At 38.2% G+C, this 18,322-nt stretch overlaps 1 protein-coding gene across 8 annotated transcripts in view; it reads right to left on the bottom strand.

Annotated features, from left to right (window-relative positions):
* Positions 1–18,322, bottom strand: part of LOC144606451 (protein-tyrosine sulfotransferase 1-like) — a 63,872-nt gene that overhangs the window by 26,428 nt on the left and 19,122 nt on the right. For 4 of the 8 annotated variants that reach the window (XM_078422552.1, XM_078422555.1, XM_078422553.1 and 1 more), the window contains exons 3-4: positions 17,575–17,773; positions 4,741–4,791 (exon numbers count right to left, since the gene is read on the bottom strand). In XM_078422552.1, coding sequence (XP_078278678.1) covers positions 4,741–4,791; positions 17,575–17,773 — 250 coding nt within the window. Of the gene's footprint in view, positions 1–4,740; positions 4,792–14,433; positions 14,514–15,562; positions 17,098–17,120; positions 17,774–18,322 lie in introns of those variants that run through there. The other 4 variants (XR_013548951.1, XR_013548950.1, XM_078422556.1 and 1 more) reach the window with 3 other exon arrangements.

Below are 18,322 nucleotides of genomic sequence, written 5' to 3'. Positions count from 1 at the left end.
TCATTAGTCCTTCCAAAGTACAACTCCCATTTATCGTGGACTATATTGGATCTGCCCCTGCTCCGTCCAATTTAGCAACTGATCAATATCTTCCTGTAAAATAAGACTATTCTCCGACCTGTCAATAATACCAGTAAGTTTGTGTCATCTGCAAATATAATAGTTTACTTATAACATTCTGAACCAAATTAGTAATGTATATGAAAAACAAGGGTCACAAGCACTGATCAATAATTCCCTTTTACTGACATTAAACTCACAGGCCTGTTATCATCAGGCTTATCCCTGCTTCCCTTTTGAATAAAGGTACCGCATTTGCTTGTTCTTGCCACTTGGCACCTTACTTGTGGCGAGTGAAATTTTTTAATATTATGCCTGAGCAACAAAACCACAACCCCCTCAACTGCACTTTTACTCAGTGCCCTATTCCCCAGTCAAACTTGTAAATTTCCCCGGTGTGGGACGAATAAAGGAATATATTATTAAACACACCCCAACAGCACTAGTTAACAAAGATATTAAACCCGTTTCTCTTCAGGTGCATGCTTTAACAGGTCCCACCTACCCCAGAAGTGGTTTTGGTGATCCAGAAATCTAAAGCCCTCCCTTCCACACAGTAGGCTGTTATGTGGCAATCATAGCATCACCATACAAAGCCAATTTTATTTTTTATTCTATTTTGAGACAAAGCTGAATCCCTCTCCTCTCTCATCAGTTAGACATTTAGGGATAAATATTCAGAAACAAACTACTTCAGATAAAAGCTCGATAGCAAACATATGTTCGCACTAAATATTTTATTGCATCATAATCTGCGTGAATGGTTTGCCACAAACTGCAGTGATAAGCATTTAAATGCTCAAAGAAATGATGCTGTGGTACATTATAATTCACAGTTCAGTCATGAAAACTTCAGACCTAATAGAAATAGAAATACTGCACAAAAATAGGAGGAAAACAGATTTGCATTAAAAGATGCACTTGATCATGAAACGGCAATTGTGAAGAAACCTACTACGTGATATTAATAGATAAAATCAATGAATAAAGAAAGAGGCTCGTGACATTTCTCAGTAGATGAATAAATTCTCAACAGAAACCTTGGCTCAAGGACTGAACCAACATAAGAAAGCTCAAGGGCCATCTATATTTAGCACAGTGGTGCAGTTGTAGAACCACTACCTCGCAGCACCAGAGAACGAGTTCAATCCTCAGTTGATATCTGAGAGGAGTCTGCACATTCTCCATCACCACAAGGGGTTTCCTCTGCATGCTCCCATTTATCACACATCTCAAAGACATGCGAGTTAGGTTAATTGGCCATTGTAAACTGTTGAATATGTGGGTAAATGGTAGAATCTTGGGGGGGGGGGGGGGGGAGAAAGAGTTGATGAGAATACAGGGAGAATCAAAGGTTGGGATTAATATAGGATGAGTGTAAGTGGGTTGACAATGCTTGGCTTCACCAATGGATCCTCTCACTAGACTACCCAGGGTGCTGGCCCAAGTTTAAACCCTCTTCCGTAGTACCTGCAATTCCTGCTGCAAGGATATTGGTCCCTGTCCTGCTGAAGAGCAATCAGCCTGAATTGTTCATGTCCCACTTGCCCAAGAAGGTTCTAAATCATGCACCATATATCCTCAAATACCCATTATCATCCCTCCATCATCACTGGATCCAACTCCAGGAACCTCCAGATGCCATTGTTAGAAATGCCTTTACCTGGCATCTTCTCAAGAGGACTAGGTGTTGGAGACAATTGCTGATCATTCAATGCAAAAGATAACCCTCTCTTGCATCACACCCTCTGTTATTCTCACTCCTCTAGTAATGCAAGAGATGAAAATGAAAATCCTCAGTTCAGTTTGGCAGGAAAATTTAAATTACTTCCAGACTTTTGTCTGGTTTTGAACTGCACTACATGGAAATTTCTGAGACCTATAGAAATAATATATAGCTCCTATTTTTCAACTCTTTCCTTTTACCCATGGGTCTTATAAAATACATTCAATCCAGTTTTCATAATAAAGCAAAGTTCTGACAAAATACCGGGGCTCTACCTCTTTTTGGATTTTTTTTAACAAGTAGCATTCTACAGTTTGCACAGTGGTGTTAATTTGTCACTTCCTAATAAATGACTAGATTTATTTGTTTGCCCCTGTGTGAAACCGAAGGTAGTGCGGTGGCTTAATGTCATAAAAGTGTCGTTGTCGATTTGGCGTCATTTTTTAAATAACCCTGTGATGTATCTTGAAATTGGGATTACAACTAAATAACACACAATTTAAAATAATAAAATGGTGGTTTAAATCGGAGCAGCAACAATATTGAATTTAAAATATAAATACTGCCCGTTAACTTCAATTTTGCTTGTCTCATTTTTCCATTTGTGCAGCAAATCAATTTCTGCTACAATATAGAATATAATTTCCCCTGTGCCAGTAGAGTTGAGCAAACACAGCAACAGCCCCTCCTGTAAGCTAATACAATAGACAATAGGTGCAGGAGTAGGCCATTCGGCCCTTCGAGCCAGCACCGATTCAATGTGATCATGGCTAATCATTCTCAATCAGTACCCCGTTCCTGCCTTCTCCCCATACCCCCTGACTCCGCTATCCTTAAGAGCTCTATCTAGCTCTCTCTTGAATGCATTCAGAGAATTGGCCTCCACTGCCTTCTGAGGCAGAGAATTCCACAGATTCACAACTCTCTGACTGAAAAAGTTTTTCCTCATCTCCATTCTAAATGGCCTACCCCTTATTCTTAAACTGTGGCCCCTTGTTCTGGACTCCCCCAACATTGGGAACATGTTTCCTGCCTCTAACGTGTCCAACCCCTTAATAATCTTATACGTTTCGATAAGATCCCCTCTCATCCTTCTAAATTCCAGTGTATACAAGTCTAGTCGCTCCAGTCTTTCAACATATGACATTGTAATTTCACTGCTCAAATTGTCACATCAATAAATTCTTTATTTCACCTCACCCTGCCATATTCAGTTTTAGGATCACAATAGCAGTGGCGGGAAATTGTTGAATTAATATCCAAAGGGCCAGATTATTTATCAGAAAACACATGTTTGAATGCCACCAAGGTAGGCAGTGGCTGCCTCGCCAACAGTCTGTCTGTCCTTTCTTCTTTTTGTTATTTTTAGTATGTGTTAGAAAGTATGTTTTAGTGTTCCTTGCTTTGTTTTATGTGGGGGGTGGGAGTTGGGGGAAACTTTTTTTCAATCTCTTACCTCGACGGAGATGCGATTTTTTTCCGTATCGTATCTCTGTTCCCACTGCGGCCTAACATCGTGAAGTTGGTGGCCTTTCCTGGAGACCGATGAGCTCTCCAAGCCGCGGGAGTCTGCGGGACTTTAACATGCAATCCCATGGCCGGCGATCAAAGCTCCAACCGCGGAGCTTGGGGACTTTAACATCGTGACGCCCGCGGTCTCTGGTAAGAAGAGGTTGACTCGGGAACTCCATGCCGCGGAGAGCGTTTCAAACGCCCCGACGCGGGAGTTTCGATCACCCCGACGGGGGCTTCGATCGTCGGCTGCGGGGGCTAGAATCGCCCCGACTGCGGATGGTTTGACTGCCCCAATCACGGGAGAACAAGAGGAAGAAGATTGAACTGTATTGCCTTCCATCACAGTGAGGAATGTGGAATCCACTGTGATGGATGTTTATGTTTACTTTTATGTGGTTGGGTGTCTTGTTGCTTTTCACTTAGGATGGCTGTATGGTAACTCAAATTTCACTGTACCTTAACTGGTACATGTGACAATAAACTGACCTTGAAACCTTGAATTTTAACTCAAGTCATTGGAAAAGATAAAATTAAAATCTTATGTTAGTAGTGGTAACATTAAAATGCTAGATTGTCATGAAAGCCCTGTAGTTCACTAAAATAGTTCAAGGGGAGGAAGTCTGCCAATCTTATATGAATCCAATGTGGATGGTACTTAATTGGTCCTTGAAATGGCAAGCCAATCAAGAGAGAATTTCAAGTCCAAGGGAGAATTACGGAACAACAAAAATTACACCAGAACCCACACCACAATCATGATACATTGCTGACGCAATATATGTATATATATATATATATATATATATATATAAAGATATTAATTTAAAAAAACTTAAAATGTGGGGAAATAGGGAAAAAGAAGTAACTGGTACCAACTATGGAGAGATCACAAAATGCTGGAGTAACTCAGCGGGTCAAGCAGCATCTCAGGAGAGAAGGAATGGGTGACGTTTCGGGTCGAGACCCTTCTTCAGTCTGAAAGTACTTAAAGTACTTTTCTGCGGAGTGTTTTTTTTAATGTAGCTTCCTCTTCCTCCCAACTTGAAGATTTCCATGACAGTGTAATATGAACTGCTTTATCCACCAAGTTTCTTTGATGTCAACTTTTATTAGTTTCCCACAATTGATTTGATTATATTGTCCTCACAACTTCCTGATTGTGTCCCTATTTTTACATGCATTTTTGTTTTTACATCCCCAGGTATCCACTTGGATACCTAAAAGTTATGTGAATATTACCATCCAAGCAAGACATTTTGATATTTTACCAACACGACAAATGAGGTCAAACTGAAGCTTGCAAACTGAATAATTTTCCCAATCAATTATAGTCCCAGATACTCTGTAACAAATTTTAACTTGTAAATGACAGCACAAGTTTGCACGCCGTACACGTTTAACCAACTCAATAAAACCCAAGTTGACATTATGAAACCTACCTCTGGATATTCTTTAAGAAATTCTGGTAGCTGATAGAAACCTCTTATGACCTGGGGGAAAAAAAGAAATGATTTCCTTTAAACATACACCAAGTTTCTGTGGATAAAAGCTATCCAAACAAAATATGGTATTCTAGCACTATTAAATGGTGTCAACTTTTTTTTGCTCCAAGTGGAGGAAATAAAGAGAGGGAGGGGTGGGAAAAAAAAATCAGGAAAAAAGGTCGGTGAAAGAAAGTTAAACGTTATACAATTAAATACAATAAAAATAAATGATAAGAGTATATTCAATACAAAATTCAGATAACCTTCATGAAAATGCAATCTTCAACAATATCGAACCCAATCATAAAATGACAAAGATTTTGAATGCAACAGATTTTGATTAAATCAATCTCAAACAAATACATTAAACCATATTTAGTTTACACAAGGAACAGCAGATGCTAGTTTACAACAAAAAAAAAACAGCGCTGGAGTTAGACACAAAAAGCTGGAGTAACTCAGCGGGACAGGCAGCATCTCTGGAAAGAAGGAATAGGTGACGTTTCGGGTCGAGACCCTTCATCACCTTCACCCTTCCTACACATAGCACTTGATACTCAGAGGGTCAGGCAGCATCTCTGGAGGACATGGATCAAGTGATGTTTTGGGTCCCGACATAGAAGGGTCCTGACCCGAAATGTCACCAATCCACGTCCTCCAGAGATGCTGTCCAACCCAATGAGTTACTCCAGAGCTTTGTGTTTTTTTGTAAAGCATATTTAGTTCAGCCTTCCAAAATACTTTGACCACATCAGATAAATAACGACAAAGTAGTTAACTTGGGATAAAGGAAAAGGAAACAACCTTTCAACCCAGTGTCAGCATTGTTAATTTTCAGTCCATCTGTACCTAAGCACCATTGGTCTACATCCCCTTGTACTCTACATTTGGAAAATAAGGCAAGTAGATTACTGCTCACCTGCAAATCATTGAATGTACAACACTATGGAATATGTTTGAGAAAACAGTTTCTAATTATAGACAATAGACAATAGGTGCAGGAGTAGGCCATTCAGCCCTTCGAGCCAGCACCGCCATTCAATGCGATCATGGCTGATCACTCTCAATCAGTACCCCGTTCCTGCCTTCTCCCCATACCCCCTCACTCCGCTATCCTTAAGAGCTCTATCCAGCTGTCTCTTGAAAGCATCCAACGAACTGGCCTCCACTGCCTCCTGAGGCAGAGAATTCCACACCTTCACCACTCTCTGACTGAAAAAGTTCTTCCTCATCTCCGTTCTAAATGGCCTACCCCTTATTCTTAAACTGTGGCCCCTTGTTCTGGACTCCCCCAACATTGGGAACATGTTTCCTGCCTCTAATGTGTCCAATCCCCTAATTATCTTATATGTTTCAATAAGATCCCCCCTCATCCTTCTAAATTCCATTATGTGATGATAAAAAGATTTTGTTTATAGAGATACAGCATGGAAACAGGCTCTTTGGCCCACTGAGTCCACGCCGACCATTGATCACACGTTCACACTAGTTCTGTATTATTGGACTTTCTCATCCACTTCCTAAACACTTGTTGGCACCCAGAGGAAACGTCAGTCATAGGGAGAACGTACAAACTTCGCAGACAGACCAAAGGTCAAGATTAAACTCTGGTGCCTAGTGCTGTGAGGCAGCCACACTGATTTAAAAAAAACAGAGCTTAAAGGAATTACTGTTAAAAGTTACCCAGTGTGATTTATTACATGACAGGTGTGTAAGAAGCAACTGCAGATGCTGGTTTAAATCGAAGATAGACACAAAAAGCTGGAGTAACTCAGCGGGACAGGCAGCATCTCTGGAGAAAAGGAATGGGTGATGTTTCGGGTCAAGAAGAAGGGTCTCGACCCGAAATGTCACCCATTCCTTCTCTCCAGAGATGCTGCCTGTTCCGCTGAGTTACTCCAGCTTTTTGTGTCTATTACATGACAGGTGTACACTTTCATTTGGTTTTTAAAAAAAATTAATTTATCTTTGGCCATACTCTACAATAAAAATGGTGGGGAAATGGATCATTGCAAAGAACTGATGCGGGGATGTTGACGGGTAAATTATATTATTCTTTTACCAAGAAAGCCTGATGATTAACCTATGCCTGAAATCAAATCTCCAGTACACATCTAAAAAATGGTTGAGCCTTTTCATAGATTGTTTATAAAATTAAACACTTAAACAAAAGAGAAGTTTAATGAATTGTAATATGTATTCCAATTAATAACAAGCATCATAAATTCCACATAAAGGAAAACATATTGGAAGAACACACTGAGGATTACAACAATAAAATGTGGCCAACATGAGACAATCAAAACAGAATTATGACATTTAAGAAAAAAAGCTCCAAGAAATAGATGAAGTTTTTTTGAATATTTATTGAATTAAAATTAGTATGGATTAGTTTAAAATGGAGCAATACAAGAGACTGAATGAATTGCACTAATATTTTTAAACAATTCAAATTCCTTTTTGAACAAAAATATGATAAAGACATTGCAGGCACCTACTCAACCTACAAACTCTAGTTACTAAAATTATTTATGTGCTAAGTGATAAATATTTTGTGCACAATATTTGTTTAAAAGTTCTCTTTTTCCCTGGAAATGAAATTTAATTCAAAAGACTCAAGCAGTATCACAAGGAAAGAATTGAAACTTCAACGTACAGTTCACTCATTTTTAACCATTTGTTCTACAGTTACCATTTTATCTTATTGTAAACAGTTGAAACACTATAAAATTGTTTAGAAATATGTTCTATTGTCACCAAGATAAATACTGAATAAAAGTTGGTCTTTTCAATTTGTGGGAAGTGGACATCTTTGGCTTTGAGAAGCAGGTCGATTATGGTCTTCTTGAATCACTGCTGTCCATGTGAAGGTTTGCTTACTGTACTTTTAGGCAAGATATTTAAGAATTTTGATCCAGTAATAATTAAGGAGCAACAATATATTTCCAAAATGATGTATACTTTAAAATACAATTTGCAGGTAGCGAGGCTTACCTACTCAATTTTAAGGAATTAAAGTTTGCAATTTTTTGGTGAGTAAAAGCACTTTAATAACGCTAATGCATTACTTTACTGATGATTGAAAGTGGACCAGTAGAGTGCTAAGTGGCTAGATTGGATTTGTCTTGTTTTGTGGACAGAGTATTCCCAAAAGTATTACTAGGGAGAGGTCAGTATTATAGTTGCACCATATCAGCTTGACTGGAGAGATGGCTGGTTTTGGACAAGTTCATTGCTAAAGCAAGGATGTCAGCAGTTTCCATAGTCTTAGTTGTATCCAGTTGTCAGCCTTTTCTTGATATCGTTTGGAGCAAATTGTATTGGAAGTATGGGTTCCAAAGTGATGGAGCTCCTCAAGAGGAGGCCAGGTTGGGTCAGTTCTGGGTCTAGATTGGTGCAAATCCTCCAACCTCACATTTTTTACTCACTTGCCAGGATGGGTATGATTAAAAAATGGCCCCTTTCAGCTTTGACCTGATCCGTTAATTGTGGTACTATTTAAGTGTACACTGCAGTAGATCAATCCTGCTAGTGAGAAGCAATATATCCAGGGATGGTGGTTATGATTGATACTTTGGCTAAAAGGTAACTTAAGGCTACATCAGTTAATTGAGTGGCTTGTTTCTGACTCAGAGCTTTCTCTATTTAGATATAATCTCCACATATTAGCAAATCTCTGGATCATTACTTGTCAGGTTGGCTTGCTAGCTAGTTTTTGTTAACTTAGAACACCATCAAACATTCCAACAACTGGAACTGGCAAGGGATGATAAACACTTGTTGAACAAATTCTTATGGAATTGCTGAATCTGGACATATTCAATTTTCCTGAAGGTTATTGAGGATTAAAAGCATTTCAATAACACTGCTGACAACACTTTTGATCATCCATCACTTTGCTGATGAATTAAAGTAGATGAATATAGTAGTAATTTACCAGATTAGATCGGGTGGCACCACCACAGTGGCAGCCTCGCCAGCAGTCTGTCTGTCCTTTCTACTTTTTAAAATTATTTTAAGTATGTGTTAAAGTATGTTTTAGTGTTTCTTGGTTTGTTTTACGTGGGGGGTGAGAGGGGGAATTAGGGGAAAACTTTTTTTCAATCTCTTACCTCGATGGAGATGCGATTTTTCTGTTTGGTATCTCCGTCCCCTCTGTGGCCTAACATCGTGGAGTGCGACCTTTCCTGGAGACCGGCACGGCGCTTCAATCAGCGGGCGCGGACTTCAACATCGGGAGCTGCAAGCCTTTGCCGAGGATCGACTGTGGAGAGCTCCAACCACGAGGCCTGTGGACTTTAACACCGTGAAGCCCGCAGTCTCTGGTAAGAAGAGGCTGACTCGGGAGCTCCAATGCCGTGGAGAGTGTTCCAATCCGTCCTGATGCCGGAGTTTCGATCATCCCGACGCGAGGGCCTCGGACATCGGACTATCAGCAGCGGCGACTGCGGATGGTTCAACATGGTTGAACAAAGAGGAAGATGATTGAACTTTATTACCTTCCATCAGTGAGGAATGCGGAATCTGCTGTGGTGGATGTTTATGTTAAATTTTATTTTATGTGGCTGTATGTCTTGTTGCTTTTTACTTAGTATGGCCGTTTGGTGACTCAATTTTCACTGTACCTTAATTGGTACATGTGACAATTAAATTGAATGTTGAATCTAGATTTGTCTTGCTTCTTATGGACAGGATACACTTGAACACCGTGGCTCTAATAACTATTCTCAGCCAAGAATGTGTGCTCAGTTAAGTCAGCCATATATTGTGTTTAGCAGCTGGGCTTTGGGAGTTCTAGTCCAAACTCCAACCGTGTTGGAAGTTTCCCATAAAAATGTGCAAAGTTCTTTTAAGTACTTGGACAGACAATTTGGTTTATATTCTTTCAAAATATTAAATTGTTCACAATACTGGGTTGGTATTCAATAAGTTGTCATTGCCAAAACAAAATGTAGGAAGCAGACTTGAGCTTCTCCTGTGTACTTTAATATTTTACCCTCAAGAATACAATTAACCATCTCTATCATATAGCCTGCATATTTTAGTCAGGGAAATAGATTTGCAGGAAATTAAAGCTAGCTATTTGCTACTCCCATCACCAAAAATTGGAACAGAATTGACATTTCATGGAGGGTTTCAAAGTTTGGAAGGGATGAGGCCACAGTATGATGCAAAAGTGAATTCAAATTCCACGGAATTTTAAAATCAAACCTATTGCTAAACTAGAAGTCAATACAAGTCCATGGGCATAGGGCGATGGATGTATAGGGCATTAAGTTGGAAAATGGAGTTACGTTTTGGATTACCTCAAATGTACAGAAGGTAGAATGATGAAAACCAGATGTGGGTTAGAGATAACAAAAGCTGGATGGGAGCTGTGCAACAGATTGAACTCTCTTTAACATTTGGAAGAAGTGGTGCTGAAAATAGCAGACACCATTCCAAATATGACTGATAGAAAGTCTTGAAATACAGTCCAATATTTAGTCAGCCTTACAGATAACAGCTCACTCTTTAAGATTCTTTGTTCCAATGACCTTTCTTCATATCCAAATAACTGCTGACGTTACTTAAATGAATGGAGTATCATCACTGGACGGCACGGTAGCGCAGCGGTAGAGTTGCTGCTTTACAGCGAATGCAGCGCCGGAGACTCAGGTTCGATCCTGACTACGGGTGCTGCACTGTAAGGAGTTTGTACGTTCTCCCCGTGACCTGCGTGGGTTTTCTCCGAGATCTTCGGTTTCCTCCCACACTCCAAAGACGTACAGGTATGTAGGTTAATTGGCTGGGTAAATGTAAAAATTGTCCCTAGTGGGTGTAGGATAGTGTTAATGTGCGGGGATCGCTGGGCGGCACGGACTTGGTGGGCCGACAGGGCCTGTTTCCGGCTGTATATATATGATATGATAACCCATATACATCAGCAACTAAAGGAGAATAGCAGTGCTCCAACCTGTGGTTTTAATAATAGTTTTTAAAGTTGAGACCAAGAAATGAAATCTGTGATCCGATAACTCAGCACATATTATATTTAACAGCAGTCTTTGAGGAGCTCAAATCCAAGATCCAATCCTGTTGAATGGTTCTTCATTAGTCCCAGGTGCCTTTGTTGAATACAAGTCAGTGAATTCAAGGTTTAGTAATCACTTTCTGCTTTCAATTTAACCCTACTGCATTCTGGAAGATTGTCTCCAAATGAATTTCAACTTTGAAAATGCTGTACTATATAGCTGGAGTCCATTTCTTGAATCAACGGTCTAATCATAACAATGAGGATCAACCTGGAAATTTAGTAATATTAAAACACGTAACAAGATATTATACTGAAACAGACAGTCCATGCATCTATATGCAACCCTATCATGGAATGTGAATTATTAAAATTAGTGAGTCGTCAGATGAGAACGCACATAACATAACCATAATTTTTACAAAGTTAAATTTCAAGCAGCAGCAGGCACCCCCGCTAAGCTAACATTATGGAGCGATTCCTCATCTAGCACATTGAACCTATTAACTTTCATGCAGTGAACGCTACTAAATCTATAAACTCTAATGTTGTCCTGACATGATGTAGAATAACACAGAATACGTAAATACTGAAATAGCACCATTAGGTCTAACTGGTGCGGACTGACATGCTTCACAGGTGTCTCCCACTTTTCATCTACTCCACTCCATACAACCAATCAAGTAGCTTGCTAATGATCTTTGCCAATGCTTACAGGTAAATTTACTTTATGAAATAAAATTAATCTGGAAATTCCCAGCAATTTCATCCTCACAAACCATGAGTATGAATTTATTAGAATTTACTGGCTATTAGGTTAGAATTAATGCAGTCCAGTATTCATTCAGCCTCACAGCTAACAGCATATGGTATTTGCTGTGGAACCATTAAAACTTGTGTGCATGTATAATGTTTAACATGAACTATCATAAACAATCAAATCCTGGTCAAAAAGGAGTTTTAAGCTGCCTTTTCAGCTAATTTTCAAACCTGGCTGTTACAGATTGGACACTTTAGACTTGAGGTACAGCCCTTTGGCCCACCGAATCTGCGCTTACCAGAGATCATCCCATCCACTAACATTATCCGGCACAATAGGAACAATTTACAATTTTTTACTGAAGCCAATTAACCACAATCCTGTACATCTTTGGTGTATGGCAGGAAACCAGAGCACCCAGAGAAAACCCACAAACTCCATACAGTCAAGATCGAACCCGGGTCCCTGGCACTAACGCAACAGCTCTACCGCTTCGCAAATGTGCCCCAATACAGGGAAATTATCATTTTGGAAAGGAAACCATAGGTCTGGAAAATTTAGCAATAAAGCTCCTAGTCCTTAAACTGTTCAAAGCTTGGTATATATTAAAATAAGCCAAATTAAAATGACAAATATCTGCAACAATTAAATATTTCTCACTAAGCCTCAAATTAAGGGTTTAGTCTTGAGTTTCCAAACTACTATTAGTTGAATTTCAAACTGGCTTGTTTTAGCATTTGGCATTTTTGGTTATTTGATTTATGAAGAGAATGTGCACTTTGTGAAATATTGGCTAGCATTTCCTGGAATGAGATAATGTGGGAACCACATTTGTAACAAATCACAAGGGATCATTCATCTTGTATCATCATAAATGGACTACAAGAAGTGTCTCAGAAAACAATTTTCAAATCTATACAGCACAAGGTGCAGAATATGGCACGAGGCCAAGACTTGCTGATGCTATACCACTGACTCAAAATGGAAGCTAACGATATAGCTCTATTTTGCTTGTATTTCCTTGATTTTGAATGGGGAAAAAGTCCCATGGATGCTACTTTTCCTGGTGTAGCATCCAAAGACATTGATTACAAGATTATGGGTATTTGGGAATGAAAAAAGGCCGGTTTCTTTTCCTTACCAAAATCTTTTCACCATTAATTTTTAGCCATTCGTGTGTGTTTTTACTTAAATATTTGGTAATTAAATCTAATTACATTTCAAATGTAACCATTTTTAAGTACTTTGAATGTCAAACATTAAACAACATACAGCTTTGAATGCTGACTGAGCTGATGCTTTACTGTTCAGACGCTTCAAAATAGGTCCTTCACAAATGGTCCTGGCAAGATGTACTATCATTGGAACGAGAGTGCTGGGAAGCCACAAAAATGTGTTTTGGAAATGGAAAACATTGTTTCAGCAATATCTTGCCCACTAAATGTACATCCTTCAATGTGATTCCACCAGTCACATCTTCCCATCCCCTCCCCTTTCCACAGAGACCTCACTCTCTGTAATTCCTTGCTTTGCTTATTCCTTCCTACCCAACCCATCTCCTTCCTGGGCATTTCCCCTTGATGCAACCCCTACCCCAACACCTCTCGCCTCCATTCAGGAACCCCAACAACCCTGTTAGGTGCAACAAAGTTTTACTAGCATCTCTTCCAACCTCATCTATGGCGTTTGGTGCTCCCGATGTGGCATCCTCTAAAACAGTAAGACAAAGCATAGACCAGATGACCATTTCACCAAACATTTACACTCTGTCAACCAAGACCTGCTGGAACTCCCAGTTGCTAGCCATTTTAACTCTCCTTCCATTGCCAGAATGAGGCCATGTGCAAACTAGAAGAACAACATACATTTCTCCTGGGTAGCCTAAAACCCAATGGCATGAACATTGATTTCTCCAATTTCAGGTAAAGTTCCTGGCCCCCCTTTTTATCCACCATTTTGACCTCTACCCCTCCCCCCACCCTACCCAATGTGCGCACACCTTTCTCCCTCTACCCGTTACCCCAGGTGCTTCCCCCACCACCTCCTTCTGCTTATCTCCCACCCTCCCTACTTAGAATTCCTCATTTTCCTTTTATCACTCCTCAATACCCTCCCACCTCAAACTAACCCCCATCCCTTTCTACCCACTATCCTCTCCTCTTGCTTTACATTTCAGTTCTTTGTTTCCTTCCTTGTCCTGGCATCCTTGTCTCCCTTTCACCTCTAGCCTGTGTTATTGTTTCCACCCACTTGCCAATCACCCCTCCTCACCTATACCCACCCATCATTTTCTAGTTTTTGCTCCACTGCTTTCTTTTACCTTTCTTCACCACCTTTCTCCCCTCTACTCCATCAGTCTGAAGAAGGGTCCTGATTAGAAACATTGTCTACCTATTTCTCTCCATGGATGGTGCCTAGGCTGCCAGCTTCCCCAGGACTTTATCATCTTTTTTGAAATTGTACAAGGTAGTAATCCTAAGAATTGTACACCACAAAGAGTAATATTTCAGAGACTGATCCTCATCCAAATTCTCAGCTAGAATTCAACTTTTGGAGCACGACAGGCATTTTTACCTCCATCTACCATTCACTCTTAAAGTAGGTACATCTGCAAGCAAGTAATCAGTCTAACATTAATGCATTGCATTTAGCGGAATAATTTTGCAATACTTTTAAAGGACTAAGTAATAATCATTGCTGCAATAACAGGAAATGTAGCAGCCAATTGTATACATCAAGTTTTCACAAACACCCACATTTAATGACAAGACACTGACACAGAAGTGTTGTCGGTAGTGAAGCAACAGCACTTCCAATCTATCCAACAGTATACGTTCCTGTCAAGGACCTTGCAATCTCTGTGGTAAGTACTTACTGACATTGTGCCAATTCTGGCATCCACTAGTTTTGATGTCATCAAGCTGGCTGAACAGCCAGTCACATTAGAGATGTTTCCTATAGTAAAGCAATAAGCATTTTAACTTCATGGTGCTAAAGAGACAAGCAAATGCAGATTAAACTAGAAAATGAAGACTTATAACAATTAAGCAAGTTCTTTAAAATCTCATATTTTTTAGGATGAGGTAGTTTGCTAATTAAAATCTCACAGATTGCAAGTAACTAATTGCAAGCTCTTCATTACATTTCAGTGGGGAAAGTTTATAATAAGCCTAAATCCATATTAATGGGTGACTTCACCTCAATTTCTCTGGAGTGAACCAAAAATAACATACCACATGAAGCTCATCTTCTAACTTGTGAGGCAAGAATGTGACTAACTGAGCCAGAGCTAATATAAGCAACAAGCCAATTGAAAAATTAAAACAGACAATATTGGAAGTACTCAGCGGGTCAGGCAGTATTTGCTCAGGGAGAAAGTCAGTTAAGGCTTATCCACTTTAATTGTTAATGCCTTGTTTTCTGTACATATTTTAGATTACCAATATTTGCAGTATTGCGTTTTTCCAGGTGAATTAATATCAGCCTATTTCCTCCCTCATCCTAAAATGTTTCTACTTTATGAATCAAAGAAAACACCCAAAATCCAGTGTTCATTCCACCCTCAGAAGAACAACAGGTTTACCCTGTTGAGGTTATATATTTAGCAAATCATTGGTAAGCCTAAAAATTTCCAAATAGAAATAGCATTAGTTGGCAGTAGAAAGAAACAAACCATCACCAAGTCAAAAGAAGACTTCAACACAGATCCCGGGGAACTAACATTGGTCATTCTGACATTCAAAAAGTGTTGCTCATCCCTGTCCACCTCAAAAACAATAATCAAAATGTGTATTTCACTTTCGATAAATACAGGCATAAAGCAAAGAGATTACAAACAGGTTGTAGTTTCTAGTTGAACTCTTGCAATCCCCATGCTAACTTTGGAACCTTAGAGGACCAAGTTTTGACTAAATTCTCCCTGGCTTCTGAATTTGACAAGTTAACAAATTACTAATCCTGATTTAATTGAAAAGAGCTCAACAAATAAAATTCCAAGTCTTGAGCATTTTCAGTGACTTTATTTTTTTTCAAAAATTGCACAATACAAAAAAAATGACATTACAGTCTGATTCCATACAATGAACTAAAATTATTATGGTCTATATTTTTTAATTATGTAGCAATCTTTTCCCAGACGTTTACACCAGTACATGAAAGAGCTGTATATACACATTTAAATGATTGGTCCTGGGGAGCAACTTTCTTAAAAATGAACGCATAATGATAATCATGCAGGATTTACATTTCTGTTTATGTTGTAATTGAAGAAGAGTTTCAAATAAGTTGGAATCATAAAGGCAAACAGATTAAAATAGATATTTATGCAACTTTGATATTCAGCATTGATGTTTCATATTAGTGGTAAGTCACGTTGCCTCATTTATAAGATTGAACGAGGCAATGAAAGAAACTGTTGGATATAGTTACCACACGAGTAGCAATCTTTTAAATAATTGCATGTTATCCAAGAATTTTATTGCATTGTTGTAAAAAATGGTTTTAATATAAAGCTGCATTTTCTCTGGTCCATAAAATAATTCCAATTTCAATAAAACTTAAGTCTGTTTCATATTTAGAGGTGGTTAAAACAAGGTAGTATGAATTATTTCGAGGAGAAGTTCTGATTTTCTACTTCATAGTTAGCTGAAAATCCAGTATTCCTAAAAGCATTAACCACTTGTAGCAAAGGTGATTCAACTTCGCAGAACAATTCACTACTTTTGGCAAGGTTGCTTAAAGCTTAATGTGCAATATATCTTCTGAATATTTTTATTTCACATTCCAATTTCAAAAACTGCAGCAAGTTTGTATTTTTTTTAAAAAGTGCAGTTAAAAAGAAGAGAAAAAAACAATTCCTTGCATACAGTGATCAGATTAAAAGTGCAGGAAATCCCAGCTTTCCAATAGCAAAGTGATGTTCAATTTTTAATCAAACAAATCAGACATATTTATAAACACACAAAAAAACTCCATTTAATTATTCCTCAATTTCAACATTGTCATAATACTCCCATTTATCATCAATTTAAATGCAATTTAGTTTTACAGAAGTAATTAAAAACTCCCAAAAGGGCCACAGACTGTTCTTCCTATTTGTAAGATGTTTTTCAGTGTCAAACACGTTGAAAAAATGCATGAATTTTTGATTAATATAAAAATGGATGTAATTTCAGAACACATTTAAAATAATTTTCATACTTTAATTTGAAATCTGATGAACTACAGACGCATTTTAAACTATGCTGTAATAATTCTGAAATTTAACATGATGCATGGACTGACTCACTTTGTGCCCATCTCATTAATACACTTAAAAGTATTAACCAACATAAATGGAAATATTTTAAAAGTGGTCACATTCCAGAAGAATAAGTTCAAGTTCACTGGAACGTAACCTTGTCATCTATTCCGGTACGTGGTTTCCCAAGATTATGTTCAACTAATAAGTGTATTCTCTCTAGAAGATTAATATTTTCTTCATGTGTTTAACTGGAATATTTACTTATAAATGCTTGATATAAATTTGTTTCAGATTGAGCTAAAGAAATGCAAACTAAAGTCAATATTAATCTGTACAGCTCAAATTATAAAAAAATTCTGGACACAAAAAACCGAATCCATGGTTCTATCTTAATATTTGTTTAATTTTAAGATGAACAAAATTTGCAAAAAAAAGGACAACATTTTCATTTGTCAAATCAGTGGAGTTTAAGGAGTTCGGTTATACAAAATTATTAGGAATAAAATGATTTGCCTAGAATTCTTTGGTTTTATATACACCTAAACAAAATTAAGACATTGCATTTATTCCCTTAAGCCAACTGTTCATTAAATAATTCAGAAGATGCCAAATTACAAAAATACTGAAGATGCAACAGAAGCATACTAAGAAATGACAAAACCCAGACTACACAGGCCAGGAAATAATTAAATATTATCATCTACTTTATCAGGAACAATCACAATCTCAGTTATTTGAGAAGGATGCCCCAGATATTTAAACTCTTACACCTACCCTTTTAGTGTTTTCAATAACTGCTCGATCTGGTTTTCCATAATTTGGTGGGTTTGCATATGGATCATATCCAAGCTTTGCTAACATTGGGGCAATCACTGGCATTTCGCGAACTACTTCGTGCGGAATATTCCCCACCCACTTTGTTAAGGCTTCAATATTGACAGGTTTGATGACTTGATCTGTAGATCGTTCAACCCTGTAACATTAAAAACATTGTAAAGTTTAGCTTTTGGATCAAAGATGCTTGTAAATATAGAACCATGCATACAATAATACTTTTTTCCCCAATATTGATATCAGGAATCAACAACATTAAATCCTTTACTCATTGAAAAACATTGATCACTGTTAAAACACAAAGTGATTGTGCTCTCACACCAGGATAAGCGCCCAACCAAGAAAAACAAGCCCAATGCCAAAGTAGTATCTAAACTATACACACTTATTACGCTTTAGGACAATAACTAACTTCATATTCAGTAATAAGCTATCTACAAACTCATAAGCTAAATGTTTAACTAAGAAACTCAATCCCAATGCCACATGAGAATCTAAAATACCTTTACACAGTTACACTATAGGACAACAAAAACTAGGCACTCGATGTGTAGGATACAACTGCAGATTCTGGTTTACACTGAAGATAGACACAAAATATTGGAGTACCTCAGCGGGTCAGGCAGCATCTCTGGAGAAAAGGAATGGGTGACGTCTCGGGTCTGAAGAAGGGTCTTGATGTGAAAAG

This window comes from Rhinoraja longicauda, chromosome 26 (assembly GCF_053455715.1).
Source record: "Rhinoraja longicauda isolate Sanriku21f chromosome 26, sRhiLon1.1, whole genome shotgun sequence".
Taxonomy (NCBI): Eukaryota; Metazoa; Chordata; class Chondrichthyes; order Rajiformes; family Arhynchobatidae; genus Rhinoraja; species Rhinoraja longicauda.
Note: the sequence above shows the minus strand (reverse complement) of the source record. Positions and strands in the feature narration are given on the sequence as shown.